The sequence below is a fragment of the Denticeps clupeoides genome, chromosome 8 (assembly GCF_900700375.1).
Source record: "Denticeps clupeoides chromosome 8, fDenClu1.1, whole genome shotgun sequence".
NCBI classification, from domain to species: Eukaryota; Metazoa; Chordata; class Actinopteri; order Clupeiformes; family Denticipitidae; genus Denticeps; species Denticeps clupeoides.
In genome coordinates, this window is record NC_041714.1 from 8,640,903 (window position 1) to 8,659,108 (window position 18,206).

Here is an 18,206-nt window from a genome sequence, read left to right on the forward strand (position 1 = left end):
AATCACTTCTGGCAAAACCATAAATAATTTTCACCTAGACAAACATGCAATACGTGTGTAAGGCAAAATTACAAATACTAAAACCACAGACCCTAACTTTAAATGTGATTTGAATGAATGTTATAGATGGAGTTGTTTCATGGTATGCCTAAGAAAACAGGACAAAGACTGGACCTTGTAGCCACAATAATCATGAGATTAAAAAAAAAAGTACAATAGAGTTTAAAATAGAGAAATGCTTTGTTTGTGCCTGAGCATCAAGATGATAAGTAGGTAGACTGTAGTAGTCTGGTGTAATTTAGATTGTGACTGTCCTGGAACATCGACCATCCAATGATCAACCAGGATCTAAAGATTTAAAGATAATGCCCGTCAACCCAACCCCTCATCTCCCTCGTTATACAAATGATCAGAAGCTTGGCCTCACACCTCCAAGGTTGGGAATTTGAATCTCAGCTCTGGTTTAGCGTGCGCTGGTTTCCACCCACTGTCCAAATTCATTTACACTAGGCGAGTTGGAAACTCGTAACTGTCCGCAGGTGTGTGCGTCCTACGGTGGGCTGGTGTCCTGCCCTAGTTGAGGCCCAGGATGGGCTCTGGCAGCCATGACCCTGCTTAGGAATAAGCAGTAATGGAAAGTGAATGAATGAGCAATCATACAAATGATTTAAATGATTTGTTTTTATGACATTATAATGAAAGGGATCAGGTTGAAATGAAAACCATGCTTTATATGTAACATTTACAAAAAGCATTTATGCATTAATTCCCTTGCAGCTGATAGGAAAAGTTCCAGCCTCTTTTCAGAACTGGACCGGATGCAGCAGTTTGGTTGAGTCTTTCGTGTTGCTCTGCATGTCAATCAGCACCAGCGAGTTCCTCTGATGGTTCTCGATCATATGGGACACACAGCTGAATCGCTGAGGGAAAGAGATAAGGTGTGAGCAGACCATCCTCAGCTTCAGCACGTGAGCCGTCCACCACCTCCGTCCACCATACCTCCTCGCCGCTCTTCTCTCTGCCCAGCGCATACTTCTGCACGGCGGGGAGGAAGCGCACTGGGATGTTGAAGACGCGGCCGTTGTAATAAACCATCAGCGTGAACGGCTGCTGTGCGTCCTGCCCTGAGCTCTGCCTCACCAGATAAGCGCCGTCCTTTTATGGAAAACAAACCGCAGGTTGAAAACATTCCATACTTAGTGGTACTTCTAAATGACTTACAAATAGAACAATGGACAACGGGAACAATTATTCAATAAATGACAGCATAAAAATATCAGAATTCAATAAGAATCTAATAAAAATGTTTTCAGCAAATAATACTTAGTGCACTTTTCTCATTTATGAATGAACACGAATGTGTTCATGAAAGCTCATTCCAATGCGACCTGAAAGACCCGGCAGTTGTGTGAAGATCCTGTAACACCTTAATCCTTTTAACAGATTTATCATCCAGCATCAAGACATTTAAAATAAAGTCTAGATTTACTACAACTGGAAGCCTTCAGAACCGATATGAACTGATATGATCTCTGTATGAACAGAAGAATGCTGCAGGACACAAGCCAACATCTCCCGTCGGATACCCCCTCCCTTGCAGAAGAGAATCAGTTTACAGAGGATTGAGGTCAACTCTTGGTTATATAGTGCACTGTCCTACAGTTTTACTAGGAGCTGAACCCACAGTTCAATAGCCAACCAAGCAGCCAAACAAACACGGGAACTGTCTGAACTCATCTGAACCCAGTCTCGCAGTAACACACTCAAACTGTCGTCATACATACAAATGTCACTGTTTACAATTCGACTTGATTTGCAAAATCATGAAAGTTAGTGGGGACTGATGAAACCAATCATTCTCTGGTAGTAAGGAAATGATGAGCATTAGTCAAATGCTCGGCATAAACCTTGGGAGAAGGGGAGCTTGAAAGCCTGGTCAGATGGTTAGGTCTCCACAGACCTCTGATCATATTGTACGTCACCGATTACTGAAAATAGTGATAAAATGTTACCGTAAAATTAATGCAGAGAACATTTTTGAGTGAATGAATCTGTTCTAATAAAGGTCCTCGGTTTAAGGTTTTTGTGAACAGAATCAAAACTACACTTTTGTTCAATTTTATGTTTTTATATTTTATAAAGAAACAAATTATATTTATAATCTGTTAAAAACTCACAATCAGTTATGGATGTTAGTGTATGTCATACATACAGTGTTTGTTTCACTTCAGACATTTTTGGGATAGGGAGGCAATTGTATTGGGCTGGTAGACTCACCTCATTTTGTGTTTTCATTGTAAGGGTCTCATTGTATACAGAAGTGCCTTATATTGGGGCCAATACCAAGAAACAACCTCAATGTGGCATCAATTTCAACACTCTGTGGGTATAAAAAGCTGGTATTGTCTGTAAGTCATTCCAAGTTCATCATTCAAACGGCCATGAACACATGACGTCACTTAACGGACAAGCAGCGTGTTCATTTTAGTTTTGATTCTGTTTACAAAAACCTTAAACTGAGGACCTTTATTAGAACTGGCCATGGCGTGACTTCGGATGGGCGGCAGGCAGTCAGATGTTGCTCGTGAACTTGGTGTGTCTCAAAGTGTCATCAGCAGACTTGCATCAAGACACAGAACTACTGGCAGTTCATGACAGACCCAGGAGTGGAGCCCCACGAGGGAAAGACCACAATGATGACCAGAGCCTAAGGACCTATACACTCAGACATGGTTATGCAACTGCCACACAGCTGCAGGACCGTTTACGAGATGCGAGGGGTAGTAGGGTTTCCATTCACTACCCACTCCACTGCTTTTTTCTTGAATGCCAGACGATTTCTCTCAAAGAGAGAAATCACTCATGTAAATAAAAATATCCCTAACTTATGCTACTGCCAGCAGGGGGCAATATGTAGCCAGGCAGTATGCTGGTCACTTCAATGTAAAACTCTGCATTCATTCAGCACAATTAGACTTTTAAAAAAACATTAAACACATACATGCAACTGGTCAAAGTAAACACAATACATGGTCCACCAAAGGTGCAGACCGGTTCACGTTCTTGAGGTGCCACTGAGCAGAGTATCATCCCCACACACTGCTCCTCGGGCACCTTTCATAGGGACGGGTTAAATGCAGAGGACACAATTCACTGTGTGCTGTGCTGAGGTGCATCACATGTGACAGCTAATCACTTTCACTTTCTGCTGACGGTGCCGGTTGATTTCATGACAAATGTACAAAATGAACATATCTATGACTTTCACTTGCCATGCTGGAGCGTAACAAAGCATCCTCGGCTCTCTTCCGGTCACAGGAACTGACATACCAGGGCTTCTTGTAAACATCAGCTTTCTGAAGGAAATCATTCATAGACATACAGTAAATTATTTTACACCGAGTAAAATAATTATTCCTACACTGCACTGAAACAGCAACAGAAAGTTTTGAGCGGACAATGTGGACCTTCTAAAAGAAACCTGCATGAGGACCTCAGTCCAGAACATGTAAGGCGCCAGTTCTTAGAATCTTTGATGACCCCACAATCAATGAAAAACAGCTAATGTGGCATGTCTTTTATGTGCTAATGAGTTCTGACTAACATATAGATAGCATAGCAGTAAAATGATATTTATGAACTCTGAATGAATTTGAAACATTTTCAAAATCTGAGTATGGTTTCAGGCCTGCTAATTTGTGACCAATGGACAGGAAGTTCTTAATTCCAAACATCCACAAAGATGATTAATAGAAGACAATCCCTTATGATTATGATTGTGATTGTTATTATAAATGCAGGTTTTGGGTTGGTTTTTGACACATGCTATTTTCAAGTGATTAATAAATAAATAAATTACAATTCTTATTTTATTTATTATTATGTTGTGTTACTGATAATACCAATCAATCAAATGTATAATCTACTGACATTTTTGTGACAGTAACAACATACATTTAGATCTTTATTATATTTTGTTTCACTGCATGGATGCCTAGTCGTAGATCCTACTGTAGAGCCTACTGTAAGCCTTAAAAATTCTGGTGTCTGGATCCAGAAACAAGACTAGAACTGTACCTCAGCCCAATCTGCAGGTGATACTTTATCTGCTGATTTTCTTTATATAAATAATATCATCAGATTATGGCGTGGTAGTGGTTAAAACACTCACAGGTTCCAACCCCACTTACTACCATTGTGTCCCTGAGCAAGACACCCTGAGTGTCTCCGGGGGGGACTGTCCCTGTCACAATTGTAATTCACTGATAAATGCCATTAATGTAAATGTAGATATGACCAGACACCATGCTTAATGCTTTTACCATTCCAGGGTTATACGTTGTTAAAACAACACTCACAAAGTTTGCTCTCTATTTAAGATTCTAAGATATAAACCATGCTTCTAGCCCTTCCTGCCAGAAAGTATCTGAAGATAACCATTTATTTGCAACTCTGAAGTGTACACATCAGTGGCCATTGGCCAGGATGAGTCCCAACTGATCATCATTCTGCCTGTTCATCATCAATCAGAGGTTAGAGGTTACCCAGCAATACTACAGCAATACCACAAATTCACTTACCTCTTCAGCTGCTTGAACAGCATCATCTGCAGAAACCGTGGAGGAGGGCACTGGGCAAGGAACAGTGGGAGTAATGTGAAAAATGCAGTTATATGAAGACTACATCACGTTCATAGTATCAATAAACACGACGACATGATGAAATCTATGAAATGTGTTTGTATTATTTATACTTGTTTTGGACCGAAGTGGTGAGAACCTGCAGCAGAAAGACAGTGATAGAAAGAGTCAGTTGCAATTTAGTTCTGCCCATGCATATTTGAATTTATTCAATTGTAGATAACAGTGGGATGTACTTGACTCTGTGGAATTCCGAGTTCAGTGACTTTGGACAACGCTTCATCAACGGTGGAGCTGTGCAGAGTGTAATGACACAAAAATAAACAGATGTCAACTGGCTGTATCATTTCTACAGCTACAAGACTTTCTGACACAAACTGTGTCTGAGTATCGCAAGTTAAATTACCTTGACTGTCTCTGGCTTGAAGAGTTATTTTCTGCAGATAAAAGGGCATCAGTAACAAAACTACCTGTCAGCATGCTCCATTTCAGCCTTTTCTGAATGGAACTGGGGTATTTTATGAAAACTCTTACCGGTTTTGGAAGTGGAAAAGGTTGCTTCCTGAAAAAAAGCACGAAATGTCTGTAATCTTAGGAGTATGTTGGCAACAGTGAGTCAGTGTCAATGTGAGAAAATCATTTCTGAACACGTACATTTGTCTGGGCATGGGGGTAGGGGCAGCAGAAACATGTGATCCGTTCGCACTGACACCTGCAAACATAGTCATGTTCAGGGTCAAACCCTGGATAGATAATTGGAAACATTTTTGCCTTCATACTTAACAATGAACAATATGAATGAATGAATAATAATCATGACAAATAATAGGTAATAATGTATAATTATAATTGCACTATGATCATTATATCACCCAATTATCATGTGTGTAACTGTAACTATATCATTTATTATTACTACTTATTATACTATAAACCATGTATATTTGCTCACAGCATATATGATATTCATTAAAAAACACAACCTTCTGCTTCATCACAAATCTCATAATCTTCATCAGCTTCCAGTTCCTGTCAGAAGGTGAAAACCAGAACTGCTGAGGATTCTCATACTGCAGAATGCAGATCATCCTTTAATGTAACTTTTAAACAAACAAAAACTTACTGGAGGTGGTGCTGCCTGTTTTTTAATATTCCTGGAAAAAACATCATGACATTTTCACTGTACGGAGAAATGTAAATTTGTAAATCACATATTTGGAGGCTTATTCACTCTTCTCAGTCATAAATATAATCAAGTTCTATGCATTTTTCCTAAATAGTTCACCAGGTACATCGGGATGGTAGTAGCCTTGTGGGTAAAACACTTGCCTATAAACCAGAAGACCCAGGTTCAAATCCCACGTGCTACCATTGTACTACTCAACCCTGAGTGTCTCCAGGGGGGACTGTCCCTGTAACTACTGATTGTAAGTCGCTCTGGATAAGGGACGTCTGATAAATGACGTAAAAGTAAATGTAGGTAGACATATAATACCTAGGACTTGCTTTAGGGGGCCGGTTCAGTCCAGGGGCCTGAAGATTAAGACTGGGTCTATAGGACAAGGGTAGGATCATAATGTTTTCAGTGCCATTAAATATAGCAAGGAACAGTAAGTGGGTCGGGAGGCTCACTGACCTGAACGTTCTAGGAGAATCCTGATAGGAGAAAAATTGTTTAGAAATAAGCATCCCTGACATATGGAATCATTAGAGCTACCAACATGAACTTACTTCATTGTCCGGAACCTCATATTCATCTGAAAGAAGATATTTGTGCATGACTAAAAATATATATTTTAAGAGTACATAAGTTCTGTTGTATAAAATATGTTGGAAGGATTCTAATAGATTACATTGGCACAAAAATGTTTAAATCTTCACCATCACATTATACCCCGGTTTGTAAAGAGCAAGGACAGAAATGTGATTTATTGAATATAGTACCTTGAAAAGAATCATCTCTCACTGATCTGGCACCACTGCTTGCTACAAAATAATAAAAGGATGAATTTGGATCCCTCGTTTTGTCTAGTTTACAAAAATGCTTTTCACTGTCTCACATTCAGGCATCTTTTCAGAGGGTTGGATGTAGGTGTCTTCATCTGTATCAGCCTCTGGATAAACATAATCCTGGAGAAAAGTACAAAAAAACACATCAGTCCAAAAGCCCTGGCCAGAAAACTGAGAGAATGGATTTGGACAGGAGGTACACCATGTACAGGTGTCTAAGATGTCTTGAACCCCCCGTGAAGAGCTTTAACAGTGGGTCATGAATCTAAAACCATTCCCAAGTTTGAGTTCTGCTCATTTACACCTCGGTTTCTGTTTCTACACCTTGGTGTCCAGTCTCCATTATCTTCAATGCCCTGTTTAAATGTAAGTCTTATTTCTGCACATAGCGACCAAGTTACCAAGCTGTCATCTGGCGAAGTGGCTTTAATTGCCCCCCGTGGCTTGCTAGTCCTTGGAGGCTTAAAAGGCTGAGGTGAAGCAGGGTCAGGTTGGATGTGGCAGATGTCTGAAAAATAGAAAAAGCAGAGAAGAGCCACTGAAAACAGGACGTTAAAACAAAGCCTTCACTTCATTCTCCACCACATATCACTAAATGCTCATTTTACAAGTCATTCAATAGAGAAACCCACTCTGGAGACACAAAGACTCATGTCACAAGAGTCATGTCCTAGTACACAGAGGATTCTGTACCCCAAGTAGCCATGCATACACATACCTCCCACATACTCCTCTCTGGGAAAGGACATAGAGCTTTTTGGGGTGAAAGTCCTCTCACAGGGTGGAGGTTCATAGCTGTCATCGTTTTCCTGTTGGGGGACTTCATATGTGTCATTTTCCTGGATAAGGCAGACATATTCTTTTCATTATTTTCATTCATATTTTGCTTTTTTTATTTAATTCGCCCTCCATACCCTCAATCATCTAACATAAGCAAAAATTCATTTTTTACGTTTCATACCTGTACAGATCTGGTACATCTGAAATGATTCTTCATTCAATGAGAGTACCAGTTACAGTAAAATATTCTATTTATATAGATTCTCCTTTTATCTCATGTGTACCTTCGGGATTAGGATGCAAATTAATAATTTGGAACAGTAAATCATTACTAATGGAATGCACCATTTCACTTCACATGTATTGAAACTACCAGTTGGCTGAGCCCGGTTTAAAGCCGCGGTATATTTTTACTGTGCATATGAAACCACAGATCACTTCGATTCTATTTTAATACATCCAGCGCTACTTTCATATTGCCTTTCTTTGTTCTAGGCCAACTGTAACCTGTTCATTACATTCATTACATAGCAGAAGACTCATAAACATTGATGATTACTTTTCTTCATGAATAATCATTGTCTGCATTTCAGTAATTATGTTTTGCATTTATGCAAAAAATGGGTTGAAAATACACCTCAAGAGTTCAGTGAAAATAGAAGATTGAAGACATTCTGAATAAAGATGTGGGACAGCCACAATCCAAACTCACCCAACATGTCCCGTTTGGTGGCATGCAGTGTAATGGTACATTTTACAATCCTAAATAATCCCCTGTATAGAGGGCTTCCACAGATCTCTGAAACTCTGATACAATGAAATTTTACGTTTGTCAAACTCACATCATCTGACTCAGACCAGTCCCCGCTGTCTTCATCATCACCTGCAAACACAGCACATGTTCACACAGTGAAATGCCCGTGACCAACACTTTAAAATGGATTCTGCAGGTACTTGCCTGGATAATCTCGATCTGGCAATTTTGGGGGTCCGTTTTTTTTTATTCTGCAACAGAACAGTTATGCGTTTAGGTTGTGACTAGCGGTGCAGATGGCAAAATCTAATCCTTTCACAAACGTTTGGCCTGTGCGGTGAAAAGAATCTTTAGTAAGTGTTAAGTAAGTAACCTCAAACACACAAAGGGCAAACTCAGATTGAACCAATCAGTAATCTCTGGCTTCATCAGAAAATCAGAATGCATTTCTGGTTCGTCTACATGGGTTAGTGACACTGTGGTTGGATGCACAAGAAATGACTAAACTACAGTATTTAGTATTTTATTAGAGTGTAATTGTGCAAGATACATAAAATGGCAAAAGAACATCGGCCTTCATACCGGTTCAGGGTACTTCTTCCAGCTTTGCGAATTACATCTGTCTGCTCATTCTGAAATCTGCAGCAGAGGGACCGGAAAGCTCTGTTATTTCAATCCACGAGGGAACCAAAACATGCTTATGGCAATTAAAAGTCTGTATTCTGAAATGCTGAGTAGAGCTTTTTAAATGACGGCTTCTGAAATCACTCAGGTTGGTCTGAAGGATGTTATTAACTCATAATTAACCCCACGCCCAACTAACTGCTCCACTGAGGTGCTGATGCCAGAAGAACATCACTGACATCACCAGACTGGTCTATAAACCAACAAAATGATTATCACTTATACACTTGAGATCAAGAAAAACAACCACCATGTTGTTCTGGTTCCTGTTCACTGAAGATCAGATGGAAGTGAGAGCACATCCATCTGTCTGCAGATGTTTCCCCTTCTGGGTTTATTTTCAGACTCACAACCCTACAGTCACTCGTTCGAAACGTCTCTACATTGGTCCTACTTTCTGAAAAAGAGGAACTGGGTGACTGTTTCCATCCTGAAATGGAACAGTAGAAGCAGACTCACATTCAACTACAAAACCAACCAAGCAACCAAATGGAGGCTTCTCCCTCTATCAGCCATGACATGTAAGGGTATGTAGGGTGTTTTAGTGTCTATTGTAAGAAAGGGAAGTTTCAGAAGTTGCTAGAAGGTCACTTTGGGTGGAGAGGGTTACAACTGGGTGATGTATTCAGGCAGAAAATATGATAAATAAGGGTGGAATGATACTTCAAATGACTTCAAATAACTCTGATTGCGTGTGTGGTGTGGGTGGTTGGCTTTTTGTACCGCCCCGTAAAACCACCCTGGACTGTAACAACAATGCAACACTTGTTCTCTGACTTATAATGTCTGCTTGGTACAATCTCATACATTCCATACTCACCCAATTTTGTTTATATATATATATCTTTATAATAATCTTTATAACTTTATATGTCTGTAAAAAAGCTATTATCTAAATTCCTAATTTCCATGACTTTCCCTGACCAAAAAGCTGAATTTCCATGTTCTCCAGTATAAAGAAATGTCCAATATAATGTTTGGGTGCTCAGCAGAAACGGACATTTAAAGGGGTTATAGAATTCAAAACTGCATTGCATCATTGTGGTTGGATATAGGCAGCTTGGAGTGTCGAATGGAACATACAGAAAACTGTGACATCCTCTACATGCATGTTTTTCCTCACTTTGGGTGAGCCTGTATTGCTTTAGAGATGGCAACATCCAGGATCAAATTTCTTGTGTGTGTGTTTACATACTTGACCAATAAACATGATTCTCATTCTAGACGTAGTATTCTTAATTTAGTTGGGTAACTGAAATTTTGCCAGAACCTGACTCCAGGCCAACTCTATAGGGGCTAAGGTCGGCCTGGCTCACCCAATCACAAGGCTGGCCTTGAGAGAGAAGACAGAAATGTGTGTTCTTATGTGCTTTAATGCTTTTCCTTTCAGCATTAAAGTTACCAGGTTAGAGGGTCCATATACATGAGTTTCAGTGAGGCACCTGGTCTTCATAAATACATTTTATTTTACCATTGAAGCAGTTATATTTTAAATTTACTGTTACTTTACATTTCGTTTGTCACCATGTCATTCACCCTATTCACAGTTGGGAGTTCTTATTTGGTTAACTAACAATTAAGAAATGCTTTGGAAGAGCTGGATCAGTGATGAAGAGATCAGAGCAGATACTTACAAAGTTTCAAATATCAGCAGTGATTTGTCTCCAAAATGAACAAAATGTTTCAGATTTAATAGCCAGGAATCTCAGACTCACCTCTTCAGTCGGTTTAAAATACTATCATCATTCTTTTTGATATCTTGAACAATCTTCTGCAGTTGTCTAAAAACAATAAAAGAGGTCACATTAGCAACATGAATACATCATTTCAGTCAGACACTCATTGCTCAGTTCTACCAGAATGATGGCCCAAATACAACAGCATGACTCACTTGCTATAATGATCACGTCTAACAGGCATATGGAAAAAGCGACATATAATTTCACTGACATCCTCACAACACCTTTTCTCATTTGCTCTTCAATACCATATTCACCATTACAACACAATCAATTCTGCTGTAGAGCATTTTGAAGTCTGTTACTGGTCATGAGAAGCATGATCAGGGCAACAATTACAGACACAAGTACAGAATTTATGAAGAGTAATCAGCATCCCATCATGGGAAAATTTATGTTTCAGGAAAAACAGACATTATTACAGAAGCACCATACTGTAAGTGCTTTCTGTGTGCCGGATGGACACCGGGGTGCAGGGCGGAGACTCACTCAGGGTGGGGTGCAACCAAAATATACTTAAGGTGTACAGTTCCGTTTTCAACCTCTCCTTTCTCTGATGCTTATCACATTACTACCAAATGTGTAACAGCGACATATTGATTTGTTTGCAGATTAATGTTTACTGCAGCTTCTTGGTCTGTGTCAATGGTGATCATCGTCCAAAACTGATAAAAGTTCACCCTACTGCGTCCTGTCTGGTATACTTTTTATCACAGAGGTCATGACCACATCCATTGCAACATCTCTATTTCAGTAAACGAAAATGTGAGGATATGGCACAAAAAAAAAACAACAAAAAATTCAAAGCTGACAACCAGCGGCGTGAATGACGTCACCCCCATTTCCAAAGAACGATCCGAACATCCGAACGAGCTCGTGCACTGCTTTTCATAAACATTTACAGCATTTACTTACAATCAGTAGTTACAGGGACAGTCCCCCCTGGAGCAACTTAGGGTCTTGCTCAGGGACACAATGGTAGTAAGTGGGGTTTGAACATGGGTCTTCTGGATCATAGGCGAGTGCGTTACCCACTAGGCCAATACCACCCATATAAACATTACATGATTAATGTTACTCGCTTTGACCGTACAGTAAACGCACGGTTACATTATAAATTCTAAAAAAAGAAATAAACTCGTCAAAGTGACGTAACACTATAAACAGCATAAATATGTTAATTGGTTTGACCTCGGCGAGTGTGAATACAAAATGGAATTATTATTATTATAACGACATAAACTGACTCATTCAATTCTGACGGGAAAAAACAGGATATAAATGAACTGTTTAGATTAATGATCAAAAGAATCCCAAACGCGCTTTCTTACCGCAATTTCTCGGTGGCGGGAGCGGTGAATTTGTTCAAAGTTTCCATTTCTGTCTGAAACCAGCAGACGCGGCGCGAGTCTTGGGCGAGATCACGTGACGTCACTGCGCGTGGAGGCGCGCCGACGTCGCCCTTTCACTACTTCATGCGTCACGAGTTACGTTATTTAAAACGTAATAAATGACCAGCAACTACTGTACACTGTATCAAATCTCAGTTTACGACGCATACAAGGTTAAAAATCCTATCCTTATATTACACTCCGTCCCTCTGCTAAGTCGTTCTTTCCCCAAGTCCCCTCTCCACACATCCGACCATCTCTGGCATAATTAAGAGAGGATTTTGAGCATCTTTGAGACATTAAAAAGGAAATGCTGAGCTTACAGGTATTAGTGAAGTAGAAGTGTTGTCATTTAGACTACATACGTGTTAGACAGTACAAAGTTTCTCCAGAACCTGGTGCTACATTTAACATTTAAACAAGGTTACATACTGACATAAAGTGCATATGTGCTACAACGACAAACTGGGATTCATAAAGTGCAAACAGGGGACACAGGCAGTGCAAGAGAAACATTTAACAAAAAGAACATGTAGACAACAATGAGACAGACAGCACTAAACAGGTGAAATGAATAATAAATGTATGAAGTAAAATGAAGGCTGGTAGTAGCCTAGTGGGTAACACACGCGCCTGTGAACCAGAAGACCCAGGTTCAAATCCCACTTACTACCATTGTGTCCCTGAGCAAGACACTTAACCCTAAGTTGCTCCAGGGGGGGACTACTGATTGTAAGTCGCTCTGGATAATGGCATCTGATAAATGCCGTAAAAATGTGACACACAAGTAAAATAGTGCAAAGACTGCTGTGCAAAATGGAACAGAGCAATAATAGATAATATTACTCAATATAACAGAGTGTGTTTGTGACTCAACAGTTCTCAACAGTTCTCAATGGTCCCTCTATAGAAGGTGGTGAGGATGTGTGGTGGGAGATGGGCTTTTCTCAGACCCCGCAGGAAGTAGAGATGCTCCTGGGCTTTGTTGGCTGTTGAGCTGGTGTTGAGAGTCCAGGATTCCACACAAGATCCGTCGATGTTCAGTGGAGAGTGGTCCCTCCGTTGTCTTCTGAAGTAAACAATCATCTCTTTTTTTGGCCATGTTCAGTAGTTGCACCTCCTCTGTACACTGACTCGTCGTTCTTGCTGATGAGGCCCACCACGGTCGTGTCATTGGTGAACTTGATGATGTGGTTGGAGCTGTGCAACGCTGCACAATCGTGGGTCAGGAGGGTGAATACACATTGGACTGAGCACACAGTCCTGAGGAACTCCAGTGCTCAGTGTGGTGGTCCTGGAGATGCTGTTCCCAATCTGTACAGACTGAGGTCTCTCAGTCAGGAAGTCCAAGATCCAGTTGCAGAGGGAGGTGTTCAGGCCCAGCAGGCCCAGCTTCTCACTCAGGTGCTGGGGAATATTTTAGTTGAATGCTGAACTAAAGTCTATCATCAGCATTAGTGAGTATGTGTCCTTATTGTTTAGGTGGGTGGGGTTCAGATGCAGGGTGGTGCTGATGGTATCGTCCATGGAGCGGTTCAGACGATAGGCGAATTGCAGTGGGTCCAGTGTGGAGGACAGCCTCTCAAAGCACTTCATCATGATGTTTGTAAGTGCAATGGGACGGTAGTCATTGAGACTTCTTCGGCATGGGCATGATGGTGGAGAGATGTTGAAGATGTCTTTGAGAACATCTGCCAGCTGGTCTGCACATTCTCCGAGCATCATCCAGGGATGTTGTCTGGTCCAGCAGCCTTTCGTGAGTTAACTCTGCAAAGTGATTTCCTCACATCGCCGTGGTCAAACACAGCACCTGATCACTGGGAGGAGGGTTGGACTTCCTCGCAGTCATGTTGATCTGTCTGTCGAATCGTGCATAGAAGTCATTCAGCGTATCCGGTAGGGAGGGGTCACAGGCAGAGGTCTTAGTCCTGTAGTTTGTGATGGCCTGGATGCCCTGCCACATGCGCCATGTGTCACCGCTGTCCTGGAATTGGCTGTGGATTTTCTGCACATGTGTACGCTTGGCTGCTCTAATGGCTCGAGACAGTTTGGTCCTTGCTGGAATTAGCATAACAGTGATGGGGTCTAATTGGCTGAGATGTGGGGGGGGGGTATCCACGGCGATGTTTGTCTAAACAAGATCCAGCGCATTTTCCCTTTCATCGCAAAGTCCACGTGTTGAGATTCACATGGTTGAAATCTCCAGCGACAACAAACAATCCATCAGGGTGTAGGGTGCAGATCGCTAATAGCTCCGGAAGGTAAATAAAATGTCTGCATCTCACAGTTACAAAGTCTACCAGTGATGAATAGTACATGATGAGTAAATTGTCCCTGCAGGTTAACTGAAACAGAGAACATGAAATGGAGAAGTAAAACCCTGACAACAGAAGTCAGGTGTGAGGAGTCCCTGCAGCTAAGAGGAGGGTTAGGTTAGCCAGGCCAGATCATGGAAATGGGAATAGTGATGCTATGGCCAGCTCATGTGATCATGTGATTTTCATGCTGGATTGCTTCAGCAAATATTGTGCAATTTTTGTTGCTTAATTGTTCACCACAAGCAAAAGGGACATTGAGGGAAGTAGAGGCAGACAGGAGAATAGAGAATGAGAGCAAACAGACAGAGAGGTGGGTCATCTCACTTAATGTCGGTGGACGGGACTGAATTTGTGTTTGAGGTAGTGGTCAGAAAGGTGCTGTGGAGAAAATAGCGAAATTAAATATCCAATCTCCTGTAACCACCATCAGTTTCTTGTCAGAATCTGACTGAATCTGAATTTCACTCACTACTTCATTCAGGAATTTAAAGAAACCTCCAAATTGGGTTGCGTCACACTCCATGCCCACTTAATAGTGAAGTGATTGTCACATGTGATACACAGCAGCACAGCACACGGTGCACACAGGGGAGCAGTGCGTGGGAACGGTGCTTTGCTCAGTGGCTCACCTTTGCTCACCTTGGCGGATCGGGATTTGAACCGGCAACCTTCTGATTATGGGGCCAGTTCCTTAACCACTAGGCCACCACTGCCACTAAAGGATTATCTGTCAGAAGTGGGATGGTAGTCTGTGGATGTCAAGATGAAATCAGCAGTTTTTGGGCCAAGGGGTTGCTGAAGGAGACTTCTGCAAATCCTAATGTTCTTCACGATTTTCCATAGCACTAAGAGAATAATGGCTTCTCTCTCACAGATACTGGACCATACCACTTACAGTATGTCACAAAAGTGGGTTCTCACATTTTCCTAAATATTTTATGGTACCTTTCCTTGGGACAACACTGAAGGTATGACACTTTGATACAATGTAATGTAGTCAGTGTGCATTGTAACCATTTTCCCTCCCTGGTGTCATGTGACTTGTGTCTCAGGTGTGAATGAGGAGCAGGTGTGTTGTCACTTTCATACTCTGTAATACTGGTCACTGGAAGTTCAACATGGCCCCTCATGGCAAAGAACTCTGAATCTGAAAAAAGGAATTGTTGCTCTAATGCAAATATAGCCAAGGCTAGAAAAGAAGAAACTAAGGTGCAGCATGGTGGCCAAGACCATACAGCGGTTTAACAGGACAGGTTCTACTCAGAACAGGCTTTGCCATGGTCCAACAAAGAGGCTGGATATGAGGCTGAGACGTATTCAGTAGTCATATCCAGAGGTGGTCTTCTGAAAATATAAATGAGTGCTGCCAAAATTGCTGGGTGGGGGACATTAGCCTGTCAGTGTTCAGATCAGACCATATGCTGCACACTGCATCAAAATGCAGTCAGCATGGCTGTCTTCCCATCTTTCTTCTGAAGATGATGCACCAGAAAGTCTGCAAACAATTTACTGAAGACAGGCAGACCAAAGAACCATGTCCTGTGGTCTAATTAACTTATTTGGTTCAGATGGTGTCAAGCAAGTGTGCTGGCAACCAGGTGAGGAGCTTAAAGACAGGTCTGTCTTGCCCACAGTCAAGCATGGTGGTGGGATTGTCATGGATTGGGGCTTCTAAGGAGCTGAACATGAATGACAATATGTACTGAAGCAAAAATGTTTTTGATAATATTGTATATTGTCGTTGTTTTATACTGTTGTGCTTGAGAGACACCATCAACTGGAATCAAATTCTTTTTTTATGTGTTCACTCACATACTTGTAAACGCGATTCTGATTCTGACACCTCCAAAATGACCATTATGTTGCTAATGAAACTAAAGGCGCTGGACTGGCCATGACATAAACTCTTGAGTATCTATGACATTTTCTGTACTCGCTTTTGTTGCCAGCTGTTTAGACATTAAAGGCTGTGTGTTTAGTTACTTAAGTCTTTCTCATTTCAACTTGTCGGGGATCAGCGGTAATGCAGGGGAAAAGGACGTATTCTCTCTCTCACTCACACACGCACACACACACACACACACACATATATATATATATATATATATATACATATATATACACACACACACATACATACATACATACGTACGTACGTACGTACATCAGGAAACCATAAAATACAATGACCGTACAAGTACTAGACACAATAAGGATACCTTTATACACATGATCGCAGGTGCACTTAATCAGGGCATCAGGAACATGAGCAATAAACATTAAACTCAGGAGCACGGAACTGGAGGGCCAGTGTGGGTGCAGGTTTCAATAAGCCATTAATAGAGGGTACTTCCATGGCTCATCCCAAAAATTTGATTGCGCAAGTAATTACAAAGGGATAGTATTTATAATATAGAAGCAGCACCATTATAATTGTGCAAAAATGCAAGGATTTAACATGAGATAATATGTTATATATTTATTCCTATTACATAACAGAGAAAATGGCTAATTGAGCACAATTTGGACATTTTCACTTAGGTATGTATTCACTTTTGCTGCAGCACATTAATGACTGTATGTTTAGTTATTTACACAAGCTGTACACTGACTACCACACATTATATCAAAGTGTCATATCTTCAGTGTTATCCCGAGAAAGAGTGTGTGACAAAAACTAGCAAAGGAAAAATGCACTCTATCAGTGATGTAAATAAGAGGAATATTGTCATGTGAGTGTACAAGAAGTTCCAAATCAGACATCTGATGGTTTGTGAGGGTAAATAATTTCAAATTAAATGTAAAGGTGATCTTTGCATCACTAACATCACCTAAACCATTTGGCAACATGTCAGATGAAAGCATGACAAGGTGGAGGGTACCCTATGTGATGCCCAGCAGCATCCACTCATAAGCACACACACCTGCACCTGATCACATACACTCAAAGTCTGAGCACCTCATCTGAGGCCACACCCACTTCATGCCACGTTAACATTCCCGAGCACCCATTCTCTTTTGAGACATGGTGCATGAGGGTGTCACCTTTGTGCCTTCACCTCAGCGTGACACCCGAAAGTGACTTTTCTCCTCACTAGAAGCCGCATCCAACTATTATGATATGCAGTTTTAGCAATGTTGTCCTATTAAAGTAAAGTGAAGTGAAGTTCTCTGCCAGTGAGAAGGGGAAGTGCAGTTTGATTGACAGGGGTCGATGTCCTGAAGAGTTGACTGAAATGTCCCTTTAGGACTACAAGGCCCTGCTGTGGTTTGCTTAGAGGTGGAAGTAACTAGTATTGCAAAGCTGCTCTAAATGTTACTGCAGCTTGGGAAGTCTGTACTGTAACTTCTCTTACTAGCACTTAAAGCAGCAGTTCAATTTATCATAATGTATTGATAGCTGCTAACTTCTCTTCCACCGCTTCCCACACTGGATTCCAGCTCGAATGGGTGTGAACATATATGATTTGGATGGTACTTACCAAAAAACTGATCCCGTCCATTTTCATTCTCATCACAGTGATTGCGCTTTCCTGCAACTGATTCTGTGGACAGACACAGATAACCAGTCATCGACATCCAGACCTGTTTCTAGCTGCCTAAATAAAATCGATCTTTCACGGTCCTGTAATAGGCATGATATTTTCTTGAATAATGTTTGCGAAATGAGTTGTGAAAATACAGCAAGGAACTGCAAGATGTCCTCCTCGCCTACCTTTGTCAGGAAGCTGGCCACAGCACCTGGGCCCCAGGTCTCAAACTGCTGCCTGGTTGGCATGATGGTGGCAGAGCTTTTGGCTGTTAGACTACCTCCACTCTGAAGCATGCTGTCAGAAGGAAGTTACCTTTCCTGACGCTTCTTCTTTATAAGCCACGCTCACGTGTGGAGG

At 41.2% G+C, this 18,206-nt stretch overlaps 1 protein-coding gene across 2 annotated transcripts; it reads right to left on the bottom strand.

Moving 5' to 3' along the window:
* Positions 1-280: 280 nt before the first annotated feature.
* On the bottom strand, positions 281-12,057 carry blnk (B cell linker). Of its 2 annotated transcripts, XR_003750513.1 has the most exons (24): positions 11,939-12,057; positions 10,584-10,649; positions 8,767-8,823; positions 8,389-8,435; positions 8,273-8,313; positions 7,369-7,489; positions 7,052-7,158; positions 6,701-6,770; positions 6,585-6,626; positions 6,372-6,397; positions 6,277-6,296; positions 6,136-6,192; positions 5,764-5,794; positions 5,624-5,669; positions 5,295-5,352; positions 5,175-5,202; positions 5,047-5,077; positions 4,877-4,934; positions 4,754-4,779; positions 4,581-4,630; positions 3,273-3,356; positions 1,000-1,155; positions 430-920; positions 312-348 (listed from the first exon to the last, which is right to left on the bottom strand). XR_003750513.1 is itself a non-coding variant. In XM_028988795.1 (23 exons), the coding sequence occupies exons 1-23, from the start codon at positions 11,983-11,985 to the stop codon at positions 804-806; spliced, it is 1,386 nt and encodes a 461-aa protein (XP_028844628.1). In that variant the 5' UTR covers positions 11,986-12,057; the 3' UTR covers positions 281-803. The 2 variants fall into 2 exon arrangements, 1 of the variants encoding a protein (XP_028844628.1); XM_028988795.1 differs by having other exon boundaries at positions 281-920.
* Positions 12,058-18,206: the final 6,149 nt, after the last annotated feature.

Coding starts and splice junctions, on each gene's coding strand:
- blnk (XM_028988795.1), bottom strand. CDS start 11,985: ATGGAAACTTTGAACAAATTCACCGCTCCCGCCACCGAGAAATTGCG. Junction 4,631..4,753: donor ACCACTTCGGTCCAAAACAA/GTATAAATAATA, acceptor TTCCTTGCCCAG/TGCCCTCCTCCACGGTTTCT. Junction 1,156..3,272: donor CTTTGTTACGCTCCAGCATG/GCAAGTGAAAGT, acceptor TTTCCATAAAAG/GACGGCGCTTATCTGGTGAG.